Source organism: Pristis pectinata, chromosome 27 (assembly GCF_009764475.1).
Source record: "Pristis pectinata isolate sPriPec2 chromosome 27, sPriPec2.1.pri, whole genome shotgun sequence".
NCBI classification, from domain to species: Eukaryota; Metazoa; Chordata; class Chondrichthyes; order Rhinopristiformes; family Pristidae; genus Pristis; species Pristis pectinata.
Window position 1 is genome coordinate 21,373,401 of NC_067431.1, and position 23,901 is coordinate 21,397,301.

The following is a 23,901-nucleotide window of genomic DNA, read 5'->3' on the forward strand; positions in this document are numbered from 1 at the left end:
GCTGTTGTGATGTAAATACAGTGCATTGTGATGTAGAATCAGTATAGGTGGAAATGTTGAATATCAGGGCAAGGAAGATGTGGCCCCCATAAATGTGGAAATATAACAGCCATGTATGAAAAGAACTGTGGTTCTCACAGGATATTTTAATTTACATATTGATCAGACAAACCGAACTGGAGTTTAGAAGAATGAGGGGGTGATCTTACTGAAATATACAAGACCTTAAGAGGACATGACAGCGTAGATGTTGAAATATTTTCGCTACTAGGAGAGTCTTGAATGAGGCAACACAGTTTCAAGATATGGGCCCAGTCACTTAAAACTAAGGCATTTAGAAATTTCTTCTTGCAGAGAGTAGTAAATCTCTGGAATTGTCTACCTCGTTGTGGAGGTAGATAAATTTTTGAAAGATCAGGGAATTGAGGGCTATGGATATCAGGCACAGAGAAACAGTTGAAGATCTGGCAGAGGAGCAAGTGAGGCCTAGGTAGATAAGTTGTTATCATATTGAATAGCAGGACAGGCTTGAGGGGCTGAATGGCCTACTGCTATTTTCTTGTGTGAATTCCTTTGCTTTGTTATAAAAACAAAAAAAATACTTGGGATACTCAGCAGGTCAGACTCATCATTAGATCCTTCATTGACCTGAAATGGTAACTCTGTTTTCCTGTCCACAGATGCTGCCTTACCTGCTGAGTATCTCCAGCATTTTCTGTTTTATTTCAGATTTTCATTATTTGCATTTTTTTTTTGCTTTTCCATTCATTTCCTCAGAAGCTGCTGAATATTTGGAAAAATTTGCTTGATGATGATGATATAGAAATGAATGTATTTAACATGCAATTGAATACTCGACTGGCTGAGTTAAGATATAAAATAAATAAATGTTAATGACCTTTTATTTCCTTTGCTGTTTTCATATTAAGTAATAAACAGCATATTTAAATTGCAGCCTCTCTGAGGACAAGATAAGATTAGAAATCGATTCTTCCTGTTAATAAGGTGTGAGAATAAAATCTAGTGCCAATTCTTTTTTCCAGAAAGAGATCATGAGAAGTAGAATAATTTGGCATTCATTTCAGAGATTTCTATTTGATCAATAAAATGTCTAATTAATTTTGTTTCTTTCTTTAAACTTTGTTGTTCTGTTTATAGAGGAAAACCAACGAATGCTTATCACTTCTTCTGACACAAGTGAACTATTACTGAGTCTGTTGTCATGCAAGGAGAGTGAGATCTATAAGGAGTGCCTGGCTCTACTGTCCATTTTCCTTTTGACTGAATATGGCAGAGGTCTACTGCTATGTAATCTCAATTTAACGAGGTAATCCCTCTATTACACATGAGAATGTAAATAGGAGTCTTCCTTTTGTGCTAACATTAAAAAAAACCTGAATAATCTATATGTAAGACCAGTTAGACAAAATTTAGTGAGAAAGCTTTGCACTAGAAACAGTCAGAGAAAAGAAAATGAAATATAATTTACATACTCATCTACTGTATGGTAAAGAAGATAGATTGCTGTTTTCATTTGTCCTAGAATTCTCAGCACATTACAATTGAAGTCTTGTATTGATAAAGTTAGTTGATCTGCTGCCTTTAATTCTGATTGAAGATTTTTGATGTAAGTTATTAATGTGATTCTTTTCACTACCACTAAAAAGAAACCTTAATTTAGCATGCCTTGCAGCAGATGGCAAGAATGTAGCACATTAGTTTGCCATCTGAAGCAAGAGACTGTTACGGGATAATTTTGTTGGTGTAGAGGGGGTAGAATCACAGAATTGTTAGAGCACAGAAGAAGATGACTTGCCCCATCTGAATTGTATTGGCTCTGTATAATAACAGTTGCTCTCCCATGGTTCTCTAAAGTCTTTCCTTTCAGACACCTTTTCAGCTTTCAAATGCAGCAATTAAGTTTGACCTGGTGTCCAGTACTGCAGTGTGGTCTGACCAGTGTTTTATAAAGATTCATCAGGACTTCTTTGCTTTTGGATAGTCCATGAAACCATTTGTTTTTCTTACCTATGCCCGGTCACTTCCAATGTGCAATAAACAACATATTTAAATTGTATACAAATCCTGAGATCTCCACCTTCTTGTACATTTTATTTAGAATTGGGCTCCCCAGTTGATGCTTTACTCATTTTTCCTTCCAAAATGGAAGACTTCACATTTCTTAGCATTAATTTAAATCTGCTATCTAATTACCCATCCCATCTTCACTATGTCATCTTAACGTTGATTTCTGCTTTCCTTACAGTTTATGTTTAGTGTCATCTGCAGCTTTGGAAATTGTGCCCTGCATATTAGGAAAAGCCATAGTTCTTGTGCCAACCATTGTAAGAACTCCATTGACGTGCCATCCAGGCCAAGTAACAACCTTTCACGAGTACTCTCCGTTCCTATTACTTAGCCAGTTTTCTATCCTTGTTACTATAGTCTCTTTTGTTCATGGCTTTAATCCTGATGACATCCCTATAAAGTAGCACTTTATCAAATCTATTTTGGAAGTTCATATGTGCCACACCAACTGCATTTTCTTCATTGACTTTCCCTGATACTTAATTAAATAACTCTTATTAAGTCAGTTAGATGTAATTTGTTTTTAGTAAATCTATGCCGACTTTCTACAATCAATACATATTTGTCCAAGTAACTGCTAATTCTGCCCTTGATTATTGATCTAGAATTTTTCCCTACCACCAAGGTTAGACTGACTGGCCTAAAGTTACTGAGTTTATTTCCACAGCCTGTTTTGAACAAAGTTGTAACACTTTCATTTTTCCAGTTCTCAGGCACTATCTCTGAATCTGTTCGATGTTTGGAAGATTATGGCCATTCCTTTTGCTGTTTCCTCCTTTTCTTCACTCAGAAACCCATGATGCATCCCTCCTGGACCGGCTGATTTAATAACATTAAGCATAGGTCACCTTATTAGTCCCTCTTCCAATTTTATTCAGTGAGAAACTCAATTACATTTATTGAGACTCCTCAGAAAGAGGATCATATACTTAGTGAAGCCTGATGTAAAGTACTTCCTTAGTATCCAAGCCATGGCCTCTGCCTCCAATGGTAGATTTCCTTCTTGATCTCTGGACAGCACCATCTCTCATCTTATGATCCTCTTTCTGATCACACTCCTAGAGAACATTTTTATGTTATTATCAGTCTGTACATGCACACTTTTTGCTTCTCTCTTTTTTTTGTAATACTTTCAATGTTCACCTCTGTAATCAACCATTTTTTCACGTGTATTAACAACCTGGCATCTGCCATATGCATTTATGTTTCTGCTCCATTTTATTCATCTTTTTGGTCATCTAGGGAGTTATATGTCTTTATTTCCCTAACCTTCTCCCTCATGAGAATGCACCGACTATAGCTGAAGCAGTCTATCCTAAGTGCTTCAATTTCAGTTTTGCCTGCTAGGCTTTGTTTCTGGGCCAGATTCTACTGAAATTGGACCTTCTCTGATTGACTTCTGGTTATTGAAAGGCCTGGATAGAGTGGACATGGAGAGGATGTTTCCAGTGGTGGGAGAGTCTCGGACCAGAGGGCACAGCCTCAGAATAGAAGGATGTCCCTTCAAAACAGAGATGAGGAAGAATTTCTTTAGCTAGAGGGTGGTGAATCTGTGGAATTCATTGCCACAGATGGCTGTGGAGGCCAAGTCATTGGGTATATTTAAAGCGGGGGTTGGTAGGTTCTTGATTACTAAGGGTATCAAAGGTTACGGGGAGAAGGCAGGAGAATGGGGTTGAGAGGGAAAAATAAATCAGCCGTGATCAAATGGTGGAGCAGACTCGATGGGCTGAATGGCCTAATTCTGCTCCTATGTCTTATGGACATTTTTTAAAAAATTTGATGCAGTCTATATCTCTTTCCATTGCTGTTTTAAACTTTATGATATGATCATCATTTTCTAAATGTTTCCCTATTACTATTTGCTCCACTTGGCCTGTCTCATTTCAAAGAGCCAAATTTAGCCATCCTCATTTAATTAGAAATGTACTGATCACCACATCTTGAATGTACTTTGGAAACTCCTCCCATTTTTGCTTCTTGTGTTATTACTATCCTATTCGGTATTTGCTTCGTTGGTCCCCCATTACCACTGCTCTATGATTTCTGCATTTTGCCTATAAATTTTCTCCGCGATATACTACTCACTAGTTGATAATTTATAGTATAATCCTAATAGTATCATTGCACCCTTATTGTTTCTTAACTCTAAAGAGATGGATTCTGTCTTTGATTTTGTTTTTCAGGAAATCATCACTCTTCAACACTTAATGTATTAAGTGTATTCCCCTCAATTAATACAGCCAGTCCACTTTCCTTTCCTTTCACATGTTCCTTGAATGCATTGTATGCAGGAATATTTAGAGCCTGTTCCAGTCCTTTCCTTTAAAGTCAGGTTTCTTGTATTGCTAAGGTATCATAATCCCATGATTCATTGCACCTGCAACTCACTAACCTTACTTAACACACTTCCTTGCTTACATACACGTATTGAGGGTGTGAGATTTGTTGAGAGTTTTACATGTCTGCTAGTGGTGGAAGGATTGCAAAGAGGTGTGGTTAGGTAATTAAAAGGGGATGTACCTGTGTTGTATTTTCAGAACCGAGCTAGGACCTGCTCAGGGAGAAGGCTTTTAAATCATGTTGCTGCAGAGAAAGCAATGCTATTAAAATTTTGCTATTCCAAGACTGCCACACAACAGGTGTGCAACAACTAAGTGGAAAAAATTCACAGGAATGGAGTAATTATGTTGGCATCTGATCTGGAAACGAGTTGGTGGTGCAAGTACAATTTAAGATCAGATATACCTGATCAAATTTCTGGAGTGACATGATATGACAGAGAAATGATAGTAATCAGATTCCATTAAGAACAAATGTAAACTTCCCTATGTATAGTGCCAAACAAGCACTGCACGTCTGAACTTCTTGGCCACTCTGTCATTACTTCTACTTGTAGTATCAGTTATCGGTGTGGTGACAAGTATGACAGCAACTTAAACATTATTTTCTGTTTTTGAAGCACATAAGGTTTCTGCGTTGTTTCTTCTCTGACTAATGTAAGTTCTTCTTGTACAGATTGATGAAGATCTTGATAGGATTCGTGAATTACTCTGATGAAACCAGTGATACTGCCATGAAAATCCTCACCAACTTAATTCCAGAGAAAAAGTAATCCTTTATATCACTTAGTATTTTACCTAATGTATCACAAGCCTTGTATTTGTACTGTGTAGTACTACTGAGCTATTTTTATTAATTAGATCAAAGAAGGATACCATTCCCCCTCCATTGATACCATTGCTATTCAACAATGTCTATCAACAGAATGTTCATCCTTTGTGGTGCACCTTCCTGAGGTGAACATGAGACCTGTCATCACAAACAAGACTGGCTATAAGCAAGGCCGTGAAAAATCCACTGTTTACATTAAATGGTCCAGCATAGAAATTGGCCATTCAACCAATTACTGGCCTTGTGCCAGTAATTATCCTCCACACTCGCTTTCACCCACCCTTCTTAATTTAATCTTATCAGCATATGCTATTTTCTTCTTCCTCGCTTACATTTCTAACCTTCCCTTAAAAGCACCCATGCTATTTGCTATAATCACTTCCTGCAGTAGAGAAGTTTCTCCTGAATTCTTTATTGGATTTATTATTGTCTTTCTTAAAATCATATTCCCTGGTTTGGACTGCCCACTAGCAGAAATATCTTCATTGCAATTACCCTACTAAATCCTTTTAAAATCTTAAATTCACTATCGGGTCACTTCTCATTTTCTAGAGAAAAAAGCCCAATCCTGGTTAATTAATAGGTGATTAGTATAATTTTCTAGTCCTGCATTGTCCTGCAATTTAGTTTAGACTTTCTTGTCTCTGTATTCGATTTAATAACATGGAGATCTGAACTGTGCACAGTATTTCATAACATGGACTCCCATGAGTAATGCCAGGTGAAGAGCCCTTGATTGTTAAATTCATCCCTGATTAAACTAGTTATTCACAAGAGAAACAAGTAGCGTAAAAAAGTTAGGATTATAATTGTGTATGCTTGTGTTATTCAGTCTTTCTCTTTGTTTTGGTTTCAATTTGGTCAAAGCTAGGATTTTTGCATCGGTGGCTTTGTTTTATTTACATGAGTATGTGGCAACGAAAGCAGATACAGTTAATAGCTGAAGCATTAGTATCAGGTTACTGCCAACTACAAAATTAGGCTTTAGCTGTAAAAGTCCAAGAATGGAGCTGCAATTCACTGTGAGCATTTATCCAGAGTATTTAGTTACAATAATTGAAGTCGTACCACTGTGAGAAGATATCAGATCCACCCTAACTATTTGTTCATAGGGCATAAAGCTAATTGTTCTAATGCCCTTTTGTACTGCAGGAATACATGGATAATTCCAGCATTCATTTGTGTTATTTTCATAGAGAACAAGTGAGGAAAGGAATTCCTCTGAACTGCAGCTTTCTAATGTTCCCCCCACCACCACTGTCTGGCACTGTGTGAAAAGCAGCACCAAAGTACATGAAAAACTAGCTTGACTGAAGTCTGCAAGACAAAAGAAAGTGGGAAGCAAAAGTGGTTAAAGTCAGGTTTTCTCTCTAAGAATTCTCAAAGGCAGTCAGCTAAAAGGTCCTTTATTGAAAATAGCAAGAACATGGAAAGGAATCTTAAGATTCTTTCCAAGGTGATGTCACTTTTGACTCCTCAAAAGCTATTAAATTGGGATCATGAAAAGTAAGTCTGATCTACAGTCCTGGTTTGAAAGGTATTTATAGGGATAGACATTCAATTTTGTTTACTAAAATTGTGAACATTTTTGTGATGTTTAGATTATAACATCTTTATTTTCTTCCTCATTAGGTTTAGGAAACATTGTCAGAATGATTTTGCAATTCATGTAATACCATCATTTGAAATCCTTCTGGTAAGGAATTAATTAGTACCTAAGTGTTCTCTGCATGTGTGGAGGTAGTGTGCTGAAAGGATTGTATGACCTATGCACACTTCTTTTTCTTATGTTCCTACAAACTCAATGCATGTTATCATTAAATCTTAGCATAAAAGTAGTTTTTGATTTTATACTTCAAATACTTAGTTTGATATTTCTAATGCACATTTTAACTTTGCTGCTTGAAACATTACAGAAAAACTTAAAGTTGGCGAATAAGCAGATCCTTCCACAGTGCATTTCAATCATAGGGAGCTTAGCATCAGATAAGACAACTTCAGGGCAAATAGCAGGAAGAGAAGAATTTTGGGAGTCTTGCCTAATTTGCATCGTAAGTTTTCTTAGAATATGGAAATGTGCTTTCTTTTTATTTGCACTCACCATTGTATTTATTGTTGTATTTACTGTCATTATCATGTATACTGTTTACTTTGCGAGCTTCATGTGAACAAGGAATTTCATTGCACCCTAGTATATATTACAAAAATCTAATTTAATCTAATCTAATTTATTTGCAATATCCCAATTTCCAGTGTCTGTTTAGGATGGTGTATGTATAACACCAACTTCTGCTCAGTGAGTATCTCTTTTAAAGCAACAACTTTTCTCATCATCAGACATAAACAGTGAACTGTTTCCAGTGACTTTCTATTTTGTATTTATTTTACGTCATCAGAATCAGATTTATTTGTTGTTTTGCGGCAGCAGTACAGTGCAAAGACAAAATTACTGCAAATTTCAAAAATAAATAGTGGAAAAAAAGGAATAGCGAGATAGTGTTCATGGACCATTCAGAAATCTGATCGCAGAGGGGAAGAAGCTGTTCCTGAATCATTAAGTGTGAGTCATATGATCTTTATTTGCACCTGGGTGCAATGATTTACCTCGTACACTCAGCCCTTATTCACAAGGGATATGGGGGCAGACTTCCCTTGGATGATGATAAATCCACTAACTCCCTCTCCTTGGATACACTTAGAATATACTTCCCCAAATATATGTAAATATGCTCAAGATGTTCTAAAAGCATTAACAAGTATTAATAAACATTTTAAACCTTCATGTATCTGAAAGGAAATACTTGCTGACCTATATTTCGGCATTTTTATTGGTGAATTAGCACTTTAAGATGCTAAACTTGGAATGTGAAGGACCATGCAATGTTTACTGCATGGTGGACTACGTGTAGAATGGACAAGGCAATGGAATGTGGATGCTCACCCCCAGATGGTGTGAGATTTAGGAATGTATCTATATGTGTGTGCTGTTTTAGGAGGTATTTCTTTTGGTGGAGCTCAGTACCTCTGGAAGAAATGCAGGATGGGGTCTGGGAACGATGTCACAGATCCCATAAGATATTGGAGCAGAATCAGGCCATTTGGCCCATCAAGTCTGCTCCACCATTCAACCATGGCTGATGTTTTTATTTCAACCTAATTCTCCTGCCTTCTCCCTGTAACCTTTAACACCCCCCTTACCAATCAAGAAACTATCAATCTCTGCCTTAAATACACCCAATGACATGGCCTCCAAAGCCTTCTGTGGCAACGAATTCCACAGATTCACCACCCTCTGGCTGAAGAAGTTACTCCTCATCTCAGTTCTAAAGGGATGTGCCTTTATCTTGAGGCTGTGCCCTCAGATCCTAGACTCCTACTAATGGAAACATCCTCTCCACGTCTACTCTATCCAGGCCTTTCAGTATTTGGTAGGTTTCAATTCCCCAAATAGCAAATCATTGGATAACAAGGACTGAATGTAGAAACAGTATCAAATGGATAACAGGCAGCTGGTTAGTTTATAGGAATTGTATAGTGAATGTCTAGTGAAAAATGAGCATGGCAGAACCTAATGTGCCACACTGGATCTATAGCTGATGTGTGTGATTGGTTGGATGCACTGTGGTTGTCCAGGGTACCACCTGAAATTAGTTAGAGGCTCTCAATTTATGCAAGTAAAATGAATCCAATGTGCCAGATTTGCAGTAAGTTTCACAGTTTTCAGTGTGTGTTCTCAGACACCAAACAGCCAAACCAAAGGCCTTCGAAGAGAATTCTGGACACTGCAACGTAATGTATAATACCTGGCTGCTGGTTTACCAGTCTCATTTGCCTCTGATCATAGTCTTAACCATCTAATCCTACTCACCCCCCATCTCCCCCTGTCCCCTTCCACCCGGGATATTCTCTCTTCTCTCCTCCTCCATCGGGTAGAAGATACAGGAGCCTGAGGGCACGTACCACCAGACTTAAGGACAGCTTCTACCCCATTGTGATAAGACTATTGAACTGTTCCCTTATACAATGAGATGGCTATAACCTCATGATCTACCTTGTTGGGATCTAGCACCTTATTGCACTGCACTTTCTCTGTAGCTGTGACACTTTACTCTGTACTGTTATTGTTTTTACCTGTACTACCTCAATGCACTCTGTACTAACTCAATGTAACTGCACTGTGTAATGAATTGACCTGTGCGATCAGTTTGTAAGACAAGCTTTTCACTGTACCTCGGTACAAGTGACAATAATAAACCAATACCAGTACCAAAACACAACCTCATGAGTTTCCTCTGGTGAAACAACCAGTATCTCTTCTGGCATTTGCAGATCGCAAGAACATTATTAATAAGCATTTTTCATGGACTTGTTACAGTAAAACTCTGATAATCCACAACTGATTGTTCAGAAATCCCAATAGTTTGGCATCTGGTTCAATGGTTGCTGGATCCTGTGTTCCCTTTAGCACACTGGGGTTACAGTTCTTGCCCTCCCTTTCAGTATCGAGGGTGCTGGTTCTTGCCCTCCCTTTCAGCTCAGGGATTCAGTGCAAGATTATTATTCTACTGTGTAATATCTTTAAAAAATAAAGTGAATTATAAAGAAGTGAATTATAAAGAAGAAGTGAATTATAAAAAATAAAGTGCGTTGGAGTATAAATTGGAATATCATCCAATAGTCTGGAAAATCTGCCAGTCCGGCGCAACCAAAGTTATGACTGTGCCAGATTAATAGTTTTACTGTAGTTATGTGAAGTGTGCATCAATTTCTAGGCAGGATCAAGACTGATACTATACAAGTTTCTTTTGGATTAGCTGTGAAGCATTTTGTTAGATGATTTGTTTGAGGATATAAAAGGTGCCATATCAATCAAAGATTTTTTTTTAATTGAGTTATATAACTAGGGGTAAATTGGTGTTATCTGTACAAAACACCGCGATGTGTCTAATATCAGTTCAAATGGGTTTAAGGCTTAGGCGGCATAGCTTATTTAAGCACAAACGCAGAAGATTGTAATGAATGCAAAGGTTGTCTGAAAGTTTCATTAATGTGTCAAGGAGAATCTTGCTTTCATCCCTCTGTGACTAGTGAAGATGTCGATGATTCTCTGAGTGAAGAATAATTTCCCGTCACTGGTTTTTAAATTTTCAACCCATGTCTCAAGCTTCTGCTGCTATGCTTTAGTTGTGCCACAGTAATGGTGGGTTACAGAAAAAGAATTAAAGTTTAAAGAAAATTTTATAAAATCTGTTTGATTCAGAAAAGTATTGGAAGAAAGTTCAGAAATCTTAGGTGTATGTGCAGAATGTCAGTGATTGATCTAGTCAAAGGAGTGGTTTTGATGATCCTATGATCTTTACTCGGTTAAGCTACTTGAATATTTTCTTTAATTTATTTGGTTATACAAGGGCATGTGAGATTTCACATTGCTCTGGTATTAACTGTATTGATTTCTAAACCGGTGTTTTATGTATTTTTATGTGTGGATTCCTGACTGTTACATCTCAAGTATTTGATGATCACCCATCATTTAGTAACAATGTCTTTTGATTCACTTAGGATGAGGCTATGATATCAATTACCATGGCAGAGTACAGGGATGTCCTATACACTCTTCTGGGCCTGATGGTAAACCTATCCATAGAACAATGCACTGCCATCCAGGTAGGACATTAATCACATTAACTGCAAGAGTTCATCTTTAAGTACTACTTTTATATTTAATTTTTCCCTATGAAATAGAAGGAGGCCTTACAGCCCATCGAGTCCACGCTGTCTCTTTGAGCAATCCCATCAGTCCGATTACCCACTGCTTTGTAACCTATTGTGTCACATTAATACCCCTTGAAGCTCCTGCCATCCACCTATGCAAGGGGCAATTCACAGTAGTCAATTAACCTGGGAGGAACCCAGAGCACCTGGAGGTAACCCTTATGCTCACAGGAAGAACATGCAAATTCGACATAGACAGCACTAGAGGTTAGAATTGAATCCAGATTGCTGGAACTTTTGAGATAACAGCTCTACTAGCTGTGCCAACATGCAGCACTATTAGGTTGCCCTGCAGCACCACATTTTCTCTGAAGGCAGTAGCAGCACGATTCCCGTTACTACTTCTGTGCATCAGTGCAGGTAGTCTTGCAAACCTTTCAATCCAAGGGAGTCGAGAGTGGCCTAGACCTAACCAATATTCATTTACATAATTTCTTGCAAGGATTATCATACAACTGTACATAATGAGAACCTGCTGAGATTAGCACATCCATCATTTATTAGAAATTGAATGGACCACTACTTTCTGAGGATTATTGGAGTCTTTAAATTCTACCAGATTTTTAAATTTTTAAATCTTTAAATTCTTAAAAAAACTACCATCTATGCACATCTTATTGCACAGTGATTATTTAGCCAGCAATCCTTAATTTTAGTATAATTACCAGAATGAAAAAATCTGTAGACAAAAGAAGAAATCTGTAAGATTCTCTGTGGAAAATCTTTAATTCATTACAATGTACTGACAAAGGCACTAAAGAACCTACAGCCTGATTAAATTAATACATTAAGAAGCAATGCTGGAAATATGGAAATACTCAAAATCTAGCAGCATCCATGGAGAGAGAAACAGAATTAACATTTCGGGTTAATAAATCCCTTCATCTTAATGTTTTAAATTATGGAAAATATGAAGCAGTTGTTCATATTTGTGACGTTAGGCACACAGCTCAACTGGTTGGAGGGGATCTGGAAATTGGGGCAATGCTGTAAGTTTATCGTGTTTAGTTTTTCCAAACTTATTGTCTTTTTGTGTATTTTAAGATAAAAACTCCAGCTATTACAGAAAGGTGCATCTCCTTACTTGCCAGTGTGGATGGTGGGATTCTAACTGTAAGTACGATCACCAAGTAACTATTCAATCAAATTTATGTCTGTGAGGTCAAGGTGACTTATGGTCTAATGTATCATTTGCTTCATGCCACTTTGTTTTGCAATTCAATCACTTTTGTACTTTTCAGAGAGCAGCAGGGCTTCTGAGTCATGTGCTCCCTCAGTCTGATGAAGCAGTTGCAGGAGCAGTCAAAGCAGGAATGGTGAAGAAGATGCTCAAATTTATAAAAGTAAGAAGCAGAGATATCCAGTGTGTAGTATATTGTACAAACTTTTTAATATTAATACTGTACAAAAGACGTTAGGGTAGAAATTCAGACTTGGTCACTTGTGCTAATTGTGCAATGTAGTATTGGCTGCACCTTGACTCCGCAGATTTTAGCGGAGCATAACTTCGGCAGAATGCACAGCAGATACTAAAATGCACATTTACAGCATGCAGTTGAGCACCAATTACTACTATATTATCTCCTAGTCTGTATTAGTGTCATATTTCTTCTTCAGCTGAGCATGTGCTTTTCCTGTCAATGGGAGACAAATTTAAATTAAAAAAAAAAGTAAGTAACACAAAGGAGAATTCACAGTTTTGCCCTTTCTGCTAAATGTTTGATCAAACCAAGACAGCAACTAAAGTTCTGGTCTTGGGTGTGCCTTTTCTTGCTCTCCAGTCATTCATGGCTAGGATATATGTTGCTTGGAGATTGGGTGAGAGCGGTGCCAGATAGTGTGGCATTGGTAATTGGTTTATTATTTTCACGTGTACTGAGATGCAGTGATGAGCTTTGTTTGCATGCCATCCAGACAGACCATTCCAAAAGTAAGTACATTGAGGTAGTACAAAAGGAAATGCAATAACAGAATGCAGAATATAGTGTTACAATTACAGAGAAAATGCAGTGCAGGTAGATAAATAAGGTGCAAAGTCCATGACAAGGTAGACTGAGAAAGCAAGAGTTCATCTTTTTTTTAACAACAGGTCTGTTCAAATACATTTATCCCTCAGTAGAATGGTTATGCAGAAGCAGTCCTTGGTATGTGTTTTCAAGCTTTTGTATCTTCTGTCCAATGGAAGGGGGGAAGCAGAGAGAATAACCGGGATGGGAGCTGTCTTTGATTATTTTGGCTACTTTCCCGAGGCAACAGGAAGTGTAGAGAGAGTCAGTGGAGGGGAGGCTGGTTTTTGTGATAGACTGGGCTGTGTTCACAACTCTCTGCAATTTCTTCCAGTTTTGGGCAGAGAGCAATTGCCGTACCAAGCTGTGATGCATCCAGATAGGATGCTTCCTGTAGTGTATCTGTAAAAATTGGTGAGGGTCATCAGGGACGTGCTGAATTTCCTCAGCCTTCTGAGGAAGTAGAGGCACTAGTGTGCTTTCTTGGCCAAAGCATCTATGGGGTTGGACCAGGGCAAGCTATTACACCTAGGTATATTTACACCTTGGAACTTGAAGCTCTCAACCATCTCCACATCAACACCCCATTGATACAGACACTGTGTGTACTCCGCCTCACTTCCTGAAGTCAATGACGAGCTATTCTGTTTTCCTGACATTGAGGGAAAGGTTGTTGTCTTGACACCATGTCACTAGGCTCTCCATCTCCTTCCTGTCTTCAGTCTTGTCGTTGTTGTTGCCTCTGGTTTCACAGACTGCTGACACTTGGGCTAGGTTGCAGAGAACTGCTGGTGTCAGCATTAAAGGATATCTTTAATAGGAAATGGAAAATTGGGAAGTAAGAAAATGATGCTAGTGCAAACTTTTGGTCATCTTATTTGATTCCCATTGCCTGTATGTTTACATTTGATCTTTATTTGCTTCAGGCAGGTGGGAAGATAACCACACGATATGCAGCAAAGATCTTGGCAATCTGCAGTAGTAGAAGTGAAGAAGCTCGAGGAGAGATTGTCAGAAGTGATAAAAGTAGGTGATAATTAGCTTCTGGTTTAACCGATTATTTAGAATTAATTTGTCACTGATCTAGACAGTGCATCTGTCGCACAGTAGAATGGTGATGTAGCGCTGAAATGTAGCGTGATCTATTTAAATTCATTAATAATTACACACAGCATATCTGATTTTTTTCATCATTATGAATAAGCAGTTCATGATAATGGTGGACATGCACACTGTCATTATTAATAAGTTATTGCATCATTATAATTTAAAAGAAACTGTTTCCAGAAAACTGAAATAAAAACAATGTGAAGGGCAGAGAAAATGAACACCTAAGAGATCAATACAGCTCTGTATTCAGAGTAATTTTATTTGTTGTCTGGTAGTGGTTGGTGCCAGCAAAATTTACATTTAAGACCCATCCCTTGTGCCCTTGAAAACCATCAGTGCATTTGCTAGCATTGCTAGTATGGCTATGTGCTATGTAGTAATGGTGCTACCACAGTCTTGAATCTGTGGTTGCCTGGCAGAACGGTGTGTGACTGAAAGGTTAGCATTTTGGTTTACTTCCATCACTTTCTCTTGTGGTGCTGACTGACCTGATGTGCATTTGAAGTGTTTTATGCTTTTATTAGCGAAGCGCACTTGGAAGTAACAGTAACATATATTTAGGGTAGCTCCCAAAATTTCATTTTAAAAAAAACAAAATCCACAATCCTTGTCAAGGGCTCAGGAAACTGCTGTGAAATGTCTTCATGCCAGAATTCTCATCTTCACTTTGGCATTTTTTCATGCTCTCCCTCATGTTTTGCACCTCAAACAGTGCTATTCTGAAAACAGTTGTCTGTAGCTCCCTGTGTATTGGAATGTTTGAGTCAAGACTTGTCTTGACTCTTAGAGCTGATTTTAAATAAGTTAACTCAGGACTGGTGCTGATTGTGACACACTTTTGTTTTATCCTACCAATTTGTTGGTAGTTTCTAGAAATTTAGATTTCCTAATTCCTCTCTGTCTTGTTCCATTTTTCCCTGCCCAGAGTTCAATGCTCTGAGGAAGCTGTTATCTTTGGATGATGACCAAGTGGTGGGCAATGCTGCTCTTTGCCTTTCGCACTGTTTTGAGATCCCAGGAGCTGCTGCATCTCTGCTCAAAACCGACATCGTTAGAATGTTGTTAAAGCATGCTGGTGGTGATGCAAAGGAAAACTCCCTCCAACAGAATGCCGCAATTGCTCTGGGTAAACTCTGCTTAGCAGAACCCAGGTAAGATCTAATTTTAACTCTTGATGGAAAATTAATGGATTTCTGCAGTTCAATACAGTCTGTAGAATAAATGAAATTGGTAGGAGGTGACTTTAGAAAATTCTCAGTCACAAGAACTATTTGAACTTTTCGTATCATCGGAGATCTTTCTATGGTGTATTACCCGTGAACTTTAATGTCAATTATCCTTTGACCCTAGTAAGTAGAACTCTGCAGTTTCATCACTGCGTTAGCAAGCACGGGAAGAGGCCACTGAGCCAAACAGTCTATGCAGGTGTTCATTCTCGACAGGTATTTCCTCCCACCTTGCTTCAAATGATAGTATGTTCTTTAACACTGCCCTGCATAACACTGATTCATTATATCATGGCTCTCCAGTCCAAACACTTGAATTTCAACAATGATATCCACTCAGCCTGCCCCCCAGTCGAGCTCTCCTAGCAATGAATTGCCTGTGGCTAAGCGTGGAGAGACTTCTGTGAGGGTTGGTGGGCTGGAGCGGGTGGTGCAGCCGCTCAGTGCTGAAATGTGGGGCTCAGGGCTGCACCCTGACTGGCCCAGTGAGTGTGGGCCATTGCTGGGAACTAACAGCACGTGCACCTTGCGTTACCTGCTTCCCTTATCCCTCGGTCTCTCTCAGCACCTCCCTTTGGCATATTTCTAGCTGCTGTTTTCACCCCTCCCCCCCCTTCCTTTGTCTGGCCACATAGTTTCCCCAAGTCTAGAGATGGCTCATTGGCGATCGCTAGCTACCATTTCATCAGACTAGGAAGAGCTGTGCAGCCAAAGAAAGAGAGGTGGCAGCAGCAGCTACTGTCACCCCTTGTAGCTTTGATAGCTGTTGTTCCTGAGAATGCATTCTCAGTACTAAATGAGGTACTAGTGTATATGAAGAGAGTACTGAAGCTTTGCTTGAATTGAGCATCATCCTAAAGCTTTTAATCTAACCTCTCTAAAAGAGTGTAAAATCCCAGAATTATTAAATTTTTATGAGAAACACCTATCATTGAAAATGGCAAAATGAGTTTTCTTTCAGCATGTGTGTCTAACATTTTTCTTACTGTACTCAGGCATAAGACTGAGCTCCGCGAGTTACATGGACTGGAAATTCTGATGTCCTGCATGAAGTACATAAAGTGAGGATGTAATGGTACTAGGAAACAAGTGACTGTAGAAGCTGGAATCCGGGGCAAATATTAAACTGCTGGAAGAACTCAGCATGTCAAGCAGCATCTATGGTTAGTGCTTTGGGTCGAGACCCTATACCAGGACTGAGTGTGGAGGGAAGATAGCCGGTATATAGAAGTGAGACGGAGGGGTGGGAAAAGCTTATATACTGGCACCCTTCCCTCTATACTCTCAGTCCTAATACAGGACCTTGACCCGAAATGTCGACTGTCCCCATGGAATGCTACCAGCTGTGGCTCGGGGATTATGTAATCAACAGTCATGCCTCTTGCAAATAATCTAAAGAGACTGGTACCTTTATAGATGTCTTAGACAATTTAAAGACAATACATCAATGCAACAACTTCTAAGAACTTTAAGCCTACTTTATTTTTGATATATTCTCATCTCATTTGTCATAGTCTGGCTCTATTCTTCATTCTCATCCCTCCCTGCAAATGGGTTTAATGATACATTGAATTTGTTTGTGCTGTTCATTTCAATGATCTTTCCTGGTAATTTAATTCCACAAATCTGGCTAAATGTTTAATGCTATTTTACCACGAAAGTTAATCCCTTTAAAATAAGATTTAGGGTTGCATCAGAAAAAAAAGATTATGCATTCAGAATCAGCATGCTAGGATTTAAAACACTGCTTGGAAGTATTACCAAGTACTGAAGTCCAGATTTGTACAGATTAATGGGCCTCCTACTGGTACTAAGTCCTCTACTCTCAGGATTAATACAGGATTTTTTAAGATTATAAAACCACAGTAAGCTTCCATCAGTCATGTCGCTCATGTGAAACTGAATCTTTGCAGTTCTTAGCCTTTACAGATTGGAAGACTTTTTGCAAACTTTATCATTTTTTGCTGATCTCAATTCAAAAATTGAAATAATTCTTTATAAGGTATAACTGTTCAGACAAAGAATTTGCTTTGTGTAACTAGCTAACTCACTAAATATTCTGAAACTGATTTTATTTCAGCTATTAAAGGTAGTTTATATTTGCAAAATAAATATAGCCTATTGTTTATGTTCAAAAATACTACAGGTATTAAAGTGTTCCGCTGTCTTTTAAGAAGTCATCGCTGTTGTTATGTAGGCGAACGTGACAATTCTTTCTCCCTAGCAAAATCTCATAAACCAAACAAGGTATTGAATGACCGTTTATTTTTGGTGATGATAATCAAAGGAATATAGTTGGCTGGGACCACAAAAGCACTCATTACTATTTACAAGTAGTGCCTTTTAAGGTTTTTTTTCATCTATCTGAATTGGCTGTGGTATCGCAGGATGTGAAGGGCTGCAACCTGGACAACTAACATTCCCTCAGTACCACGCTGTCCCAGAGGTGAGTTGGCACAGAGCTTCAATTAAGCAGCTCAGAATAGATCAGGAGTGTTCTTTATCGTTTCCTGCTTGTATAACCAAGTAAGTTAAGTGGATGGTGTGTTCACAGCAGAAGATACAGAAATAAAGATAAGTTGTTTTAAAGTCGGGTTGTCCTTGGTAGTAAATAAGGATCTGCCAAATTAAATCAAACCATTTGTTGGTTGTCTGTAGGCTGTCTTGCTGCTGTTGTATGTGAGCCCAACACTGATTGCTGCAATCATCATATCAGTTTATTCTCAGCAAAACACAAGGACCTTGAATATGCAATTATAGAATTATGTGTTTGCTGATTTCACTGAATTGTATAAAACTGAGGAAGATCAAATTCAAAATGCCCTTTGAAGCTATAATATGTAATAATTGTAATGCATCAGGCTGTTTAGCAGCAGTTTATGCTGGTAAAAAACATACTTGAATCTGTATCAGAGACTGCACATTTTACCTGTAGCACCTCAATCCCAGACAGATGAGTTAAAGTCATTTCTTTGACTGGTGAATTGGGTTGAGACAGTTTCAGCCAAGTAGGTCAACACCAAGAAACATGTTATTTTCACAATGCCAGCATGTGAATTTGCACCACGAACTGATAAGAAGTTGATTGCTCCTAACTTGGACATAAAAGTTACAAAAAAAATTTGTCTTCTATTCCTTTAAAGGGATTTCCCTTTCACTTATTTTCTTTGCGGCTCTTTTTCAGTCATGCTTCCACCTTATAACTGCCCACCAATTGCTGGTGACTTAATCATTTAATGTATTCCTCAGGAAATCATAGATTCACAGTCATTCAGCACAGAAACGGGTCCTTCTGCCCACCACATCCAAGATGACCATCAAGTAGCCAAGTACAATAATTCTGTTTACCAGCATTTGGTCTGAGGCCTATAACCTGGTGATTCAAGAGCTGTACTCTCACAATGAATTCCAAATTCTAGCCACTTCTGAATGGGGAAAAAGATCCTCCTCAGATTTCCTCTAAACCTGTTACCCCTTACCCTAATGCCCTCTAGTTTTAGACATCTCTGCTATGGGGAACAGTTTCCTACTATCTATCCTATCCATGTCCCACATAATTTCATATTTGGTCACTCCTCAGCCACTTCCATTCCAACAAAAACAAATGCTGCTTATTCAGTCTCTCCTCATAACTGAAACACTCGATCTCAGGCAACATTCCGGCGAATCTCCTCTGATTTCTCTGCAGTGTAATCACATCATTCCTATAATGTGTGGACCAGATTGCAAATACTACATCCTTCCTGCAGTGCTGTGACCAGAAATGCACCTTAAGTGATTTTCTTTGCCACTTTACATCGGTGTTTAAAGAAACATCACCTGATCTCTCCTCATAACTGAAACACTCGATCTCAGGCAACATTCCGGCGAATCTCCTCTGATTTCTCTGCAGTGTAATCACATCATTCCTATAATGTGTGGACCAGATTGCAAATACTACATCCTTCCTGCAGTGCTGTGACCAGAAATGCACCTTAAGTGATTTTCTTTGCCACTTTACATCGGTGTTTAAAGAAACATCACCTGATGTAGGGATGTCATTGGCTCAGACAGTGTAAATTGGTCATTGTTTTTAGAGCCAAGGCTAAAATAGCTCTTGGTGTTTGTAATGGATGGGTAGATGTTGACAAATCCTGTGCATTGTATAGTGCAGAGACATGGTTCTGTGTGTATGTTGGCTATGATAGTGACACCTCCCATGACTAAGTACGTTGTAAGTTTATACAGGATCTCGGCCAATGCACATCATTGGTTGAGATCTCGGGGAGTTGACAATCGAATGGAGCTCTGATTGGATAAAGGTCAGTTCCTATTGGCATAGAGGGAAAATATTGCGAGAGGACGGAGAAAGAGTATATATGGGGAAAGAAGCAACATATAGATATAATTTTCCTGATCAGTTCCTTATCGGATGTCACCAACAAAGAACTGAAACTTCAAGAAGGTAGGAATCACTAATCTAAGATATAAATTGTGTATATTAAGCTAGGTAAAGTTGCTTTCAAAATCTTGATGCTAAAATAGCTATAAACAGCCACTATACCATAATGATACTTTTAAGGGGAAGCTAGGTAAGTGCATAATGACAAAAGCATAGTGAGATATATTGATGGGTTAGATTGAACTAAATTCAATGTTTCAGCAGAACTGTATACTACAACCTAGTTAAAGCATTTCAAGCGGGATTATAATTATTAGATCAGTCAGGCATGACATTTGACGTGTGCGTTGTGCAATTTTTTTTGCTTTGTTGTTTAGTCCCCTATTGCCAAGTCTGTCACTTAAAACTCCACAAACCTCAAACAAATTGATAAATATGTTTGATTTCCATCTCTGGGAACAGGATCTATTATGACCAAATGAAAATGAGGGTAATAGGAGAGAATAGATATCAATTATAATTGTTGCAAAGCTGAAAGATGTCTAATTTAATATGGTGCTTTGCAGTAATACCACAAGTCTTTGAAATATATATACATAGAATTACTCCAATAAGAAGATTTCCCCTGGAAGGAACACATTCAAATCTTTGTTTTAAAACTTCTTCAAAAATTATTATTTTGAACAAGAATTTAAGTGGATAAAAAGATGCAGATATTTCTGTTAATGGTCAGGATATTGCTTTGCTTAGGTAGGTGCTCTGTTCAGTTTTCTCCCCAGTTTTTCAAGTCTATATGTCAGTTCTCGAGTACTGTGTGTCAGCTGTGGCTCAGTGATAGCACTTGTTCACCCTGAGTAAAGAATTACAGGCCTAAGATTTCCAGAGACCTGAGTACAAGATCCCAACTCTCACTCCTGTGTTATACTGCTGTAGGTGCTGCCTTTCAATTGAGATGTTAAACTGAGCCCCCAAATGTCTTCTCAAGTAGCTGTGAAAGATTTTGCAGGACTATTATATATAAAAAAAGAAAGAATGTTCTTCCTGGTCTCCTGAACCTCAAGGTAAATTGATCACCTCATCATTTACTTAATGGCTGTTTGTGGGAACTTGCTATATATGAATTGGCTGTTGGGTTTCCCACGTTAAAGCAATGTTATGCAAATACTTTGGGATGTCACCATGTTTTGAAAGGAATTACATAAATGTAAGGTTTTTACTATGATGTACAGAAGGAAAATAAAGTTCCTAACTTTTTGTCTTTGTGAATAAATACATCACAGTGCATGGTATTAAATCAAAGAGACCAAAAGAATATAAGATGCTTTATTGAAATAATTTATTTCCTGTAAGAGAGCCAAAAGATTGGGAAAAATTTGGGAACTGGCAAAGTGTGATTTAAATTAAAAAAATGTAGAGTAATAAAACAGATAATGAGAGTAAACTAACAGGGAGTATAAAAGCATTTGGTAAGAGTTTCTATTGATGTATAAAAGGGAGTAACTCAGGCAAGCATTGGTCCATTAGAAGACCAGAGTGAATTGGAATTGGTTTATTATTGTCACATATACCGAGGTACAGTGAAAAACTTGTCTTGCTTACCGTTCATGCAGGTTAATTCATTACACAGTGCATTGAGGTAGTACAATCATTCAGATCATTTCATTGCATCAGTGCATTGAGGTAGTACAAGGGAAAAGCAATAACAGAATGCAGAATAAGGTGTAACAGCTACGAGGAAGCGCAGTGCAGGTAGACAATAAGGTGCAAGTCCATAACAAGATAGATTGTGAGGTCAGGAGTCCATCTTATCATACTAGGGAACTGTTGGATAGTCTTATAACAGCGGAATAGAAGCTGTCCTTGAGCCTAGTGATATGTGCTTTCAGGCTTTTGTATCTTCTGTCCGATGAGAGGAGAGAGAATGTCCGGGGTGTTTGGGGTCTTTGATATTGCTGGCTGCATAATGAGAAGTAAGGAAATAAGGCAGTAGAAAAAATATTTTGCATCCATCTTAAAAGCGTCTCATTAATAGTAGAAAATCAGGAGACAAAAGGGAGGGATGAACTTAAAACAATCATTAGCACAGAACAAAAAGTTTTAGGCAAAGTAATGGGAGTAAAAGCTGACGGACCCCTATAACTGGTGGCCTAGATCGTTGGATCTTAAGTAAATGGTTCCAGAGATAGTAGATATTTTGGCTGTGATCGTCCAAAATTCTGTAGGTTTCAGAAAGGTCATGATAGATTAGAAAATTACAAAAGGTTACTGTTAGTTTTTCCTAATTTCAGATTTACTTAGCTGCTTGAATTTAATTCCCTAGCCACCATGCTGGGGAGCTGCCGAATGCATTGTTGCCACATTTTCTGATGATATGTAAAGGGGATACAAAGAGTTTGCAAAGGGATTTAGATGGTTTATATGAGTGAGCAAAATTTGGCAGATGGCGTATAATGTGGGGGAAAGTGTAGCAGTTAGCATAACGCCTTTCAGCGCCAGCGACCCGGGTTCAATTCCGGCCACTGTCTGTAAGGAGTTTGTACATTCTCCCCGTGTCTGCGTGAGTTTCCTCTGGGTGCTCTGGTTTCCTCCCACATTCACAAGATCACAAGACAAGGGAGCAGAAGCAGGCCATTCGGCCCATCGAGTCTGCTCCAAAGAAAGGGAAATAGAAATGAGAAATGGGGAATGGGGGAAGAAGAAGAAAAAAAAAACTATTCTAATCCCAATTTCCGGCCTTATCCCCATATCCCTTGATATCCTGACTATTTAGATATCTATCTATCTCCTCCTTGAACACCCCCACTGATCTGGCCTCCACTGCTGTACGTGGCAAGGAGTTCCACAAATTCACCACCCTCTGGCTAAAGAAATTTTTCCTCATCTCTGTTTTGAAACTGTACCCTCTAATTCTAAGATTGTGCCCTCTGGTCCTGGACTCACCCACCAAGGGAAACAGCCTAGCCACATTTACTCTGTCCTTTCCTATCAATATTTTAAATGTCGCTATGAGGTCCCCTCTCATTCTTCTGTACTCCAGTGAGTACAGTCCAAGAGCCGACAAACGCTCCTCATACGTAAGCCCTTTCATTCCTGGAATCATCCTCGTAAATCTCCTCTGAACCCTCTCCAAAGTCAACACATCCTTCCTAAGATGTGGGGCCCAAAACTGCACACAATATTCCAAATGAGGCCTCACTAGTGCCCCGTAGAGCCTCATCAACACTTCCTTACTTTTATACACTATACCTCTCAAAATGAATGCCAACATAGCATTCGCTTTCTTTACCACCGATCTGACCTGGTGGTTAACCTTTAAGGTATCCTGCACGAGTACCCCCAAGTCCCTTTGTACTTCCGTGCTTTGGATTTTCTCTCCTCCTAGATAATAATCTGCCCGCTTATTTCTGCTTCCAAAGTGTACAACTGCACATTTCTCTACATTGAATCTCATCTGCCATTTCCTTGCCCATTCTCCTAAACTGTCTAGGTCCCTCTGCAACCTTCCTATCTCTTCAATACTCCCTACTCCTCCCCCTATCTTGGTGTCATCCGCAAACTTAGCCACGAAACCATTTATTCCATCATCCAAATCGTTAATGTACAAGGTAAAAAGGAGCGGTCCCAACACCGACCCCTGCGGCACACCACTAGTAACCGGTAACCAACCAGAACGAGATCCTTTTATTTCCACTCTTTGCTTCCTGTCAACCAGCCAATGCTCCACCCTTTCTGTTATCCTACCCGTAATTCCATGACCTCTCACCTTATTAATCAGTCTCTTGTGAGGCACCTTATCAAAGGCCTTTTGAAAGTCTAAATACACAACATCTACCGCCTCTCCCTTATCCACTTTACCTGTGATTTCTTCAAAAAACTCCAATAGGTTGGTCAGGCAGGATCTTCCCTTCACAAAACCATGTTGGCTAGGACCTATCTTGCCTTGCGCCTCTAGGTATTCCGTAACCCCATCTTTGAGGATAGATTCCAATATCTTTCCCAAAGACAAACAGGTTAGGAAGTTGTGGGCATGCTATTTTGGCGCCGGAAGCGTGGTGACACTTGCGGGCTGCCCCTAGAACACTCTACGCAAAAGATGTATTTCACTGTGTGTTTTGATGTACATGTGACTAATAAAAATATCTTA

At 38.8% G+C, this 23,901-nt stretch overlaps 1 protein-coding gene across 1 annotated transcript in view; it reads left to right on the forward strand.

The window, feature by feature from the left end:
* The window catches only part of ttc12 (tetratricopeptide repeat domain 12), a 37,230-nt gene extending 19,085 nt beyond the window's left edge, over positions 1-18,145 (forward strand). Inside the window, exons 12-21 of the mRNA XM_052039988.1 lie at positions 1,159-1,327; positions 5,107-5,199; positions 6,895-6,958; positions 7,179-7,313; positions 10,822-10,926; positions 12,079-12,147; positions 12,276-12,377; positions 13,967-14,066; positions 15,076-15,301; positions 16,372-18,145. Of these exons, the coding sequence (XP_051895948.1) occupies positions 1,159-1,327; positions 5,107-5,199; positions 6,895-6,958; positions 7,179-7,313; positions 10,822-10,926; positions 12,079-12,147; positions 12,276-12,377; positions 13,967-14,066; positions 15,076-15,301; positions 16,372-16,441 (1,133 nt within the window). The 3' untranslated portion in view covers positions 16,442-18,145. The remainder of the gene's footprint in view (positions 1-1,158; positions 1,328-5,106; positions 5,200-6,894; positions 6,959-7,178; positions 7,314-10,821; positions 10,927-12,078; positions 12,148-12,275; positions 12,378-13,966; positions 14,067-15,075; positions 15,302-16,371) is intronic.
* The last annotated feature ends 5,756 nt before the right edge of the window (positions 18,146-23,901 follow it).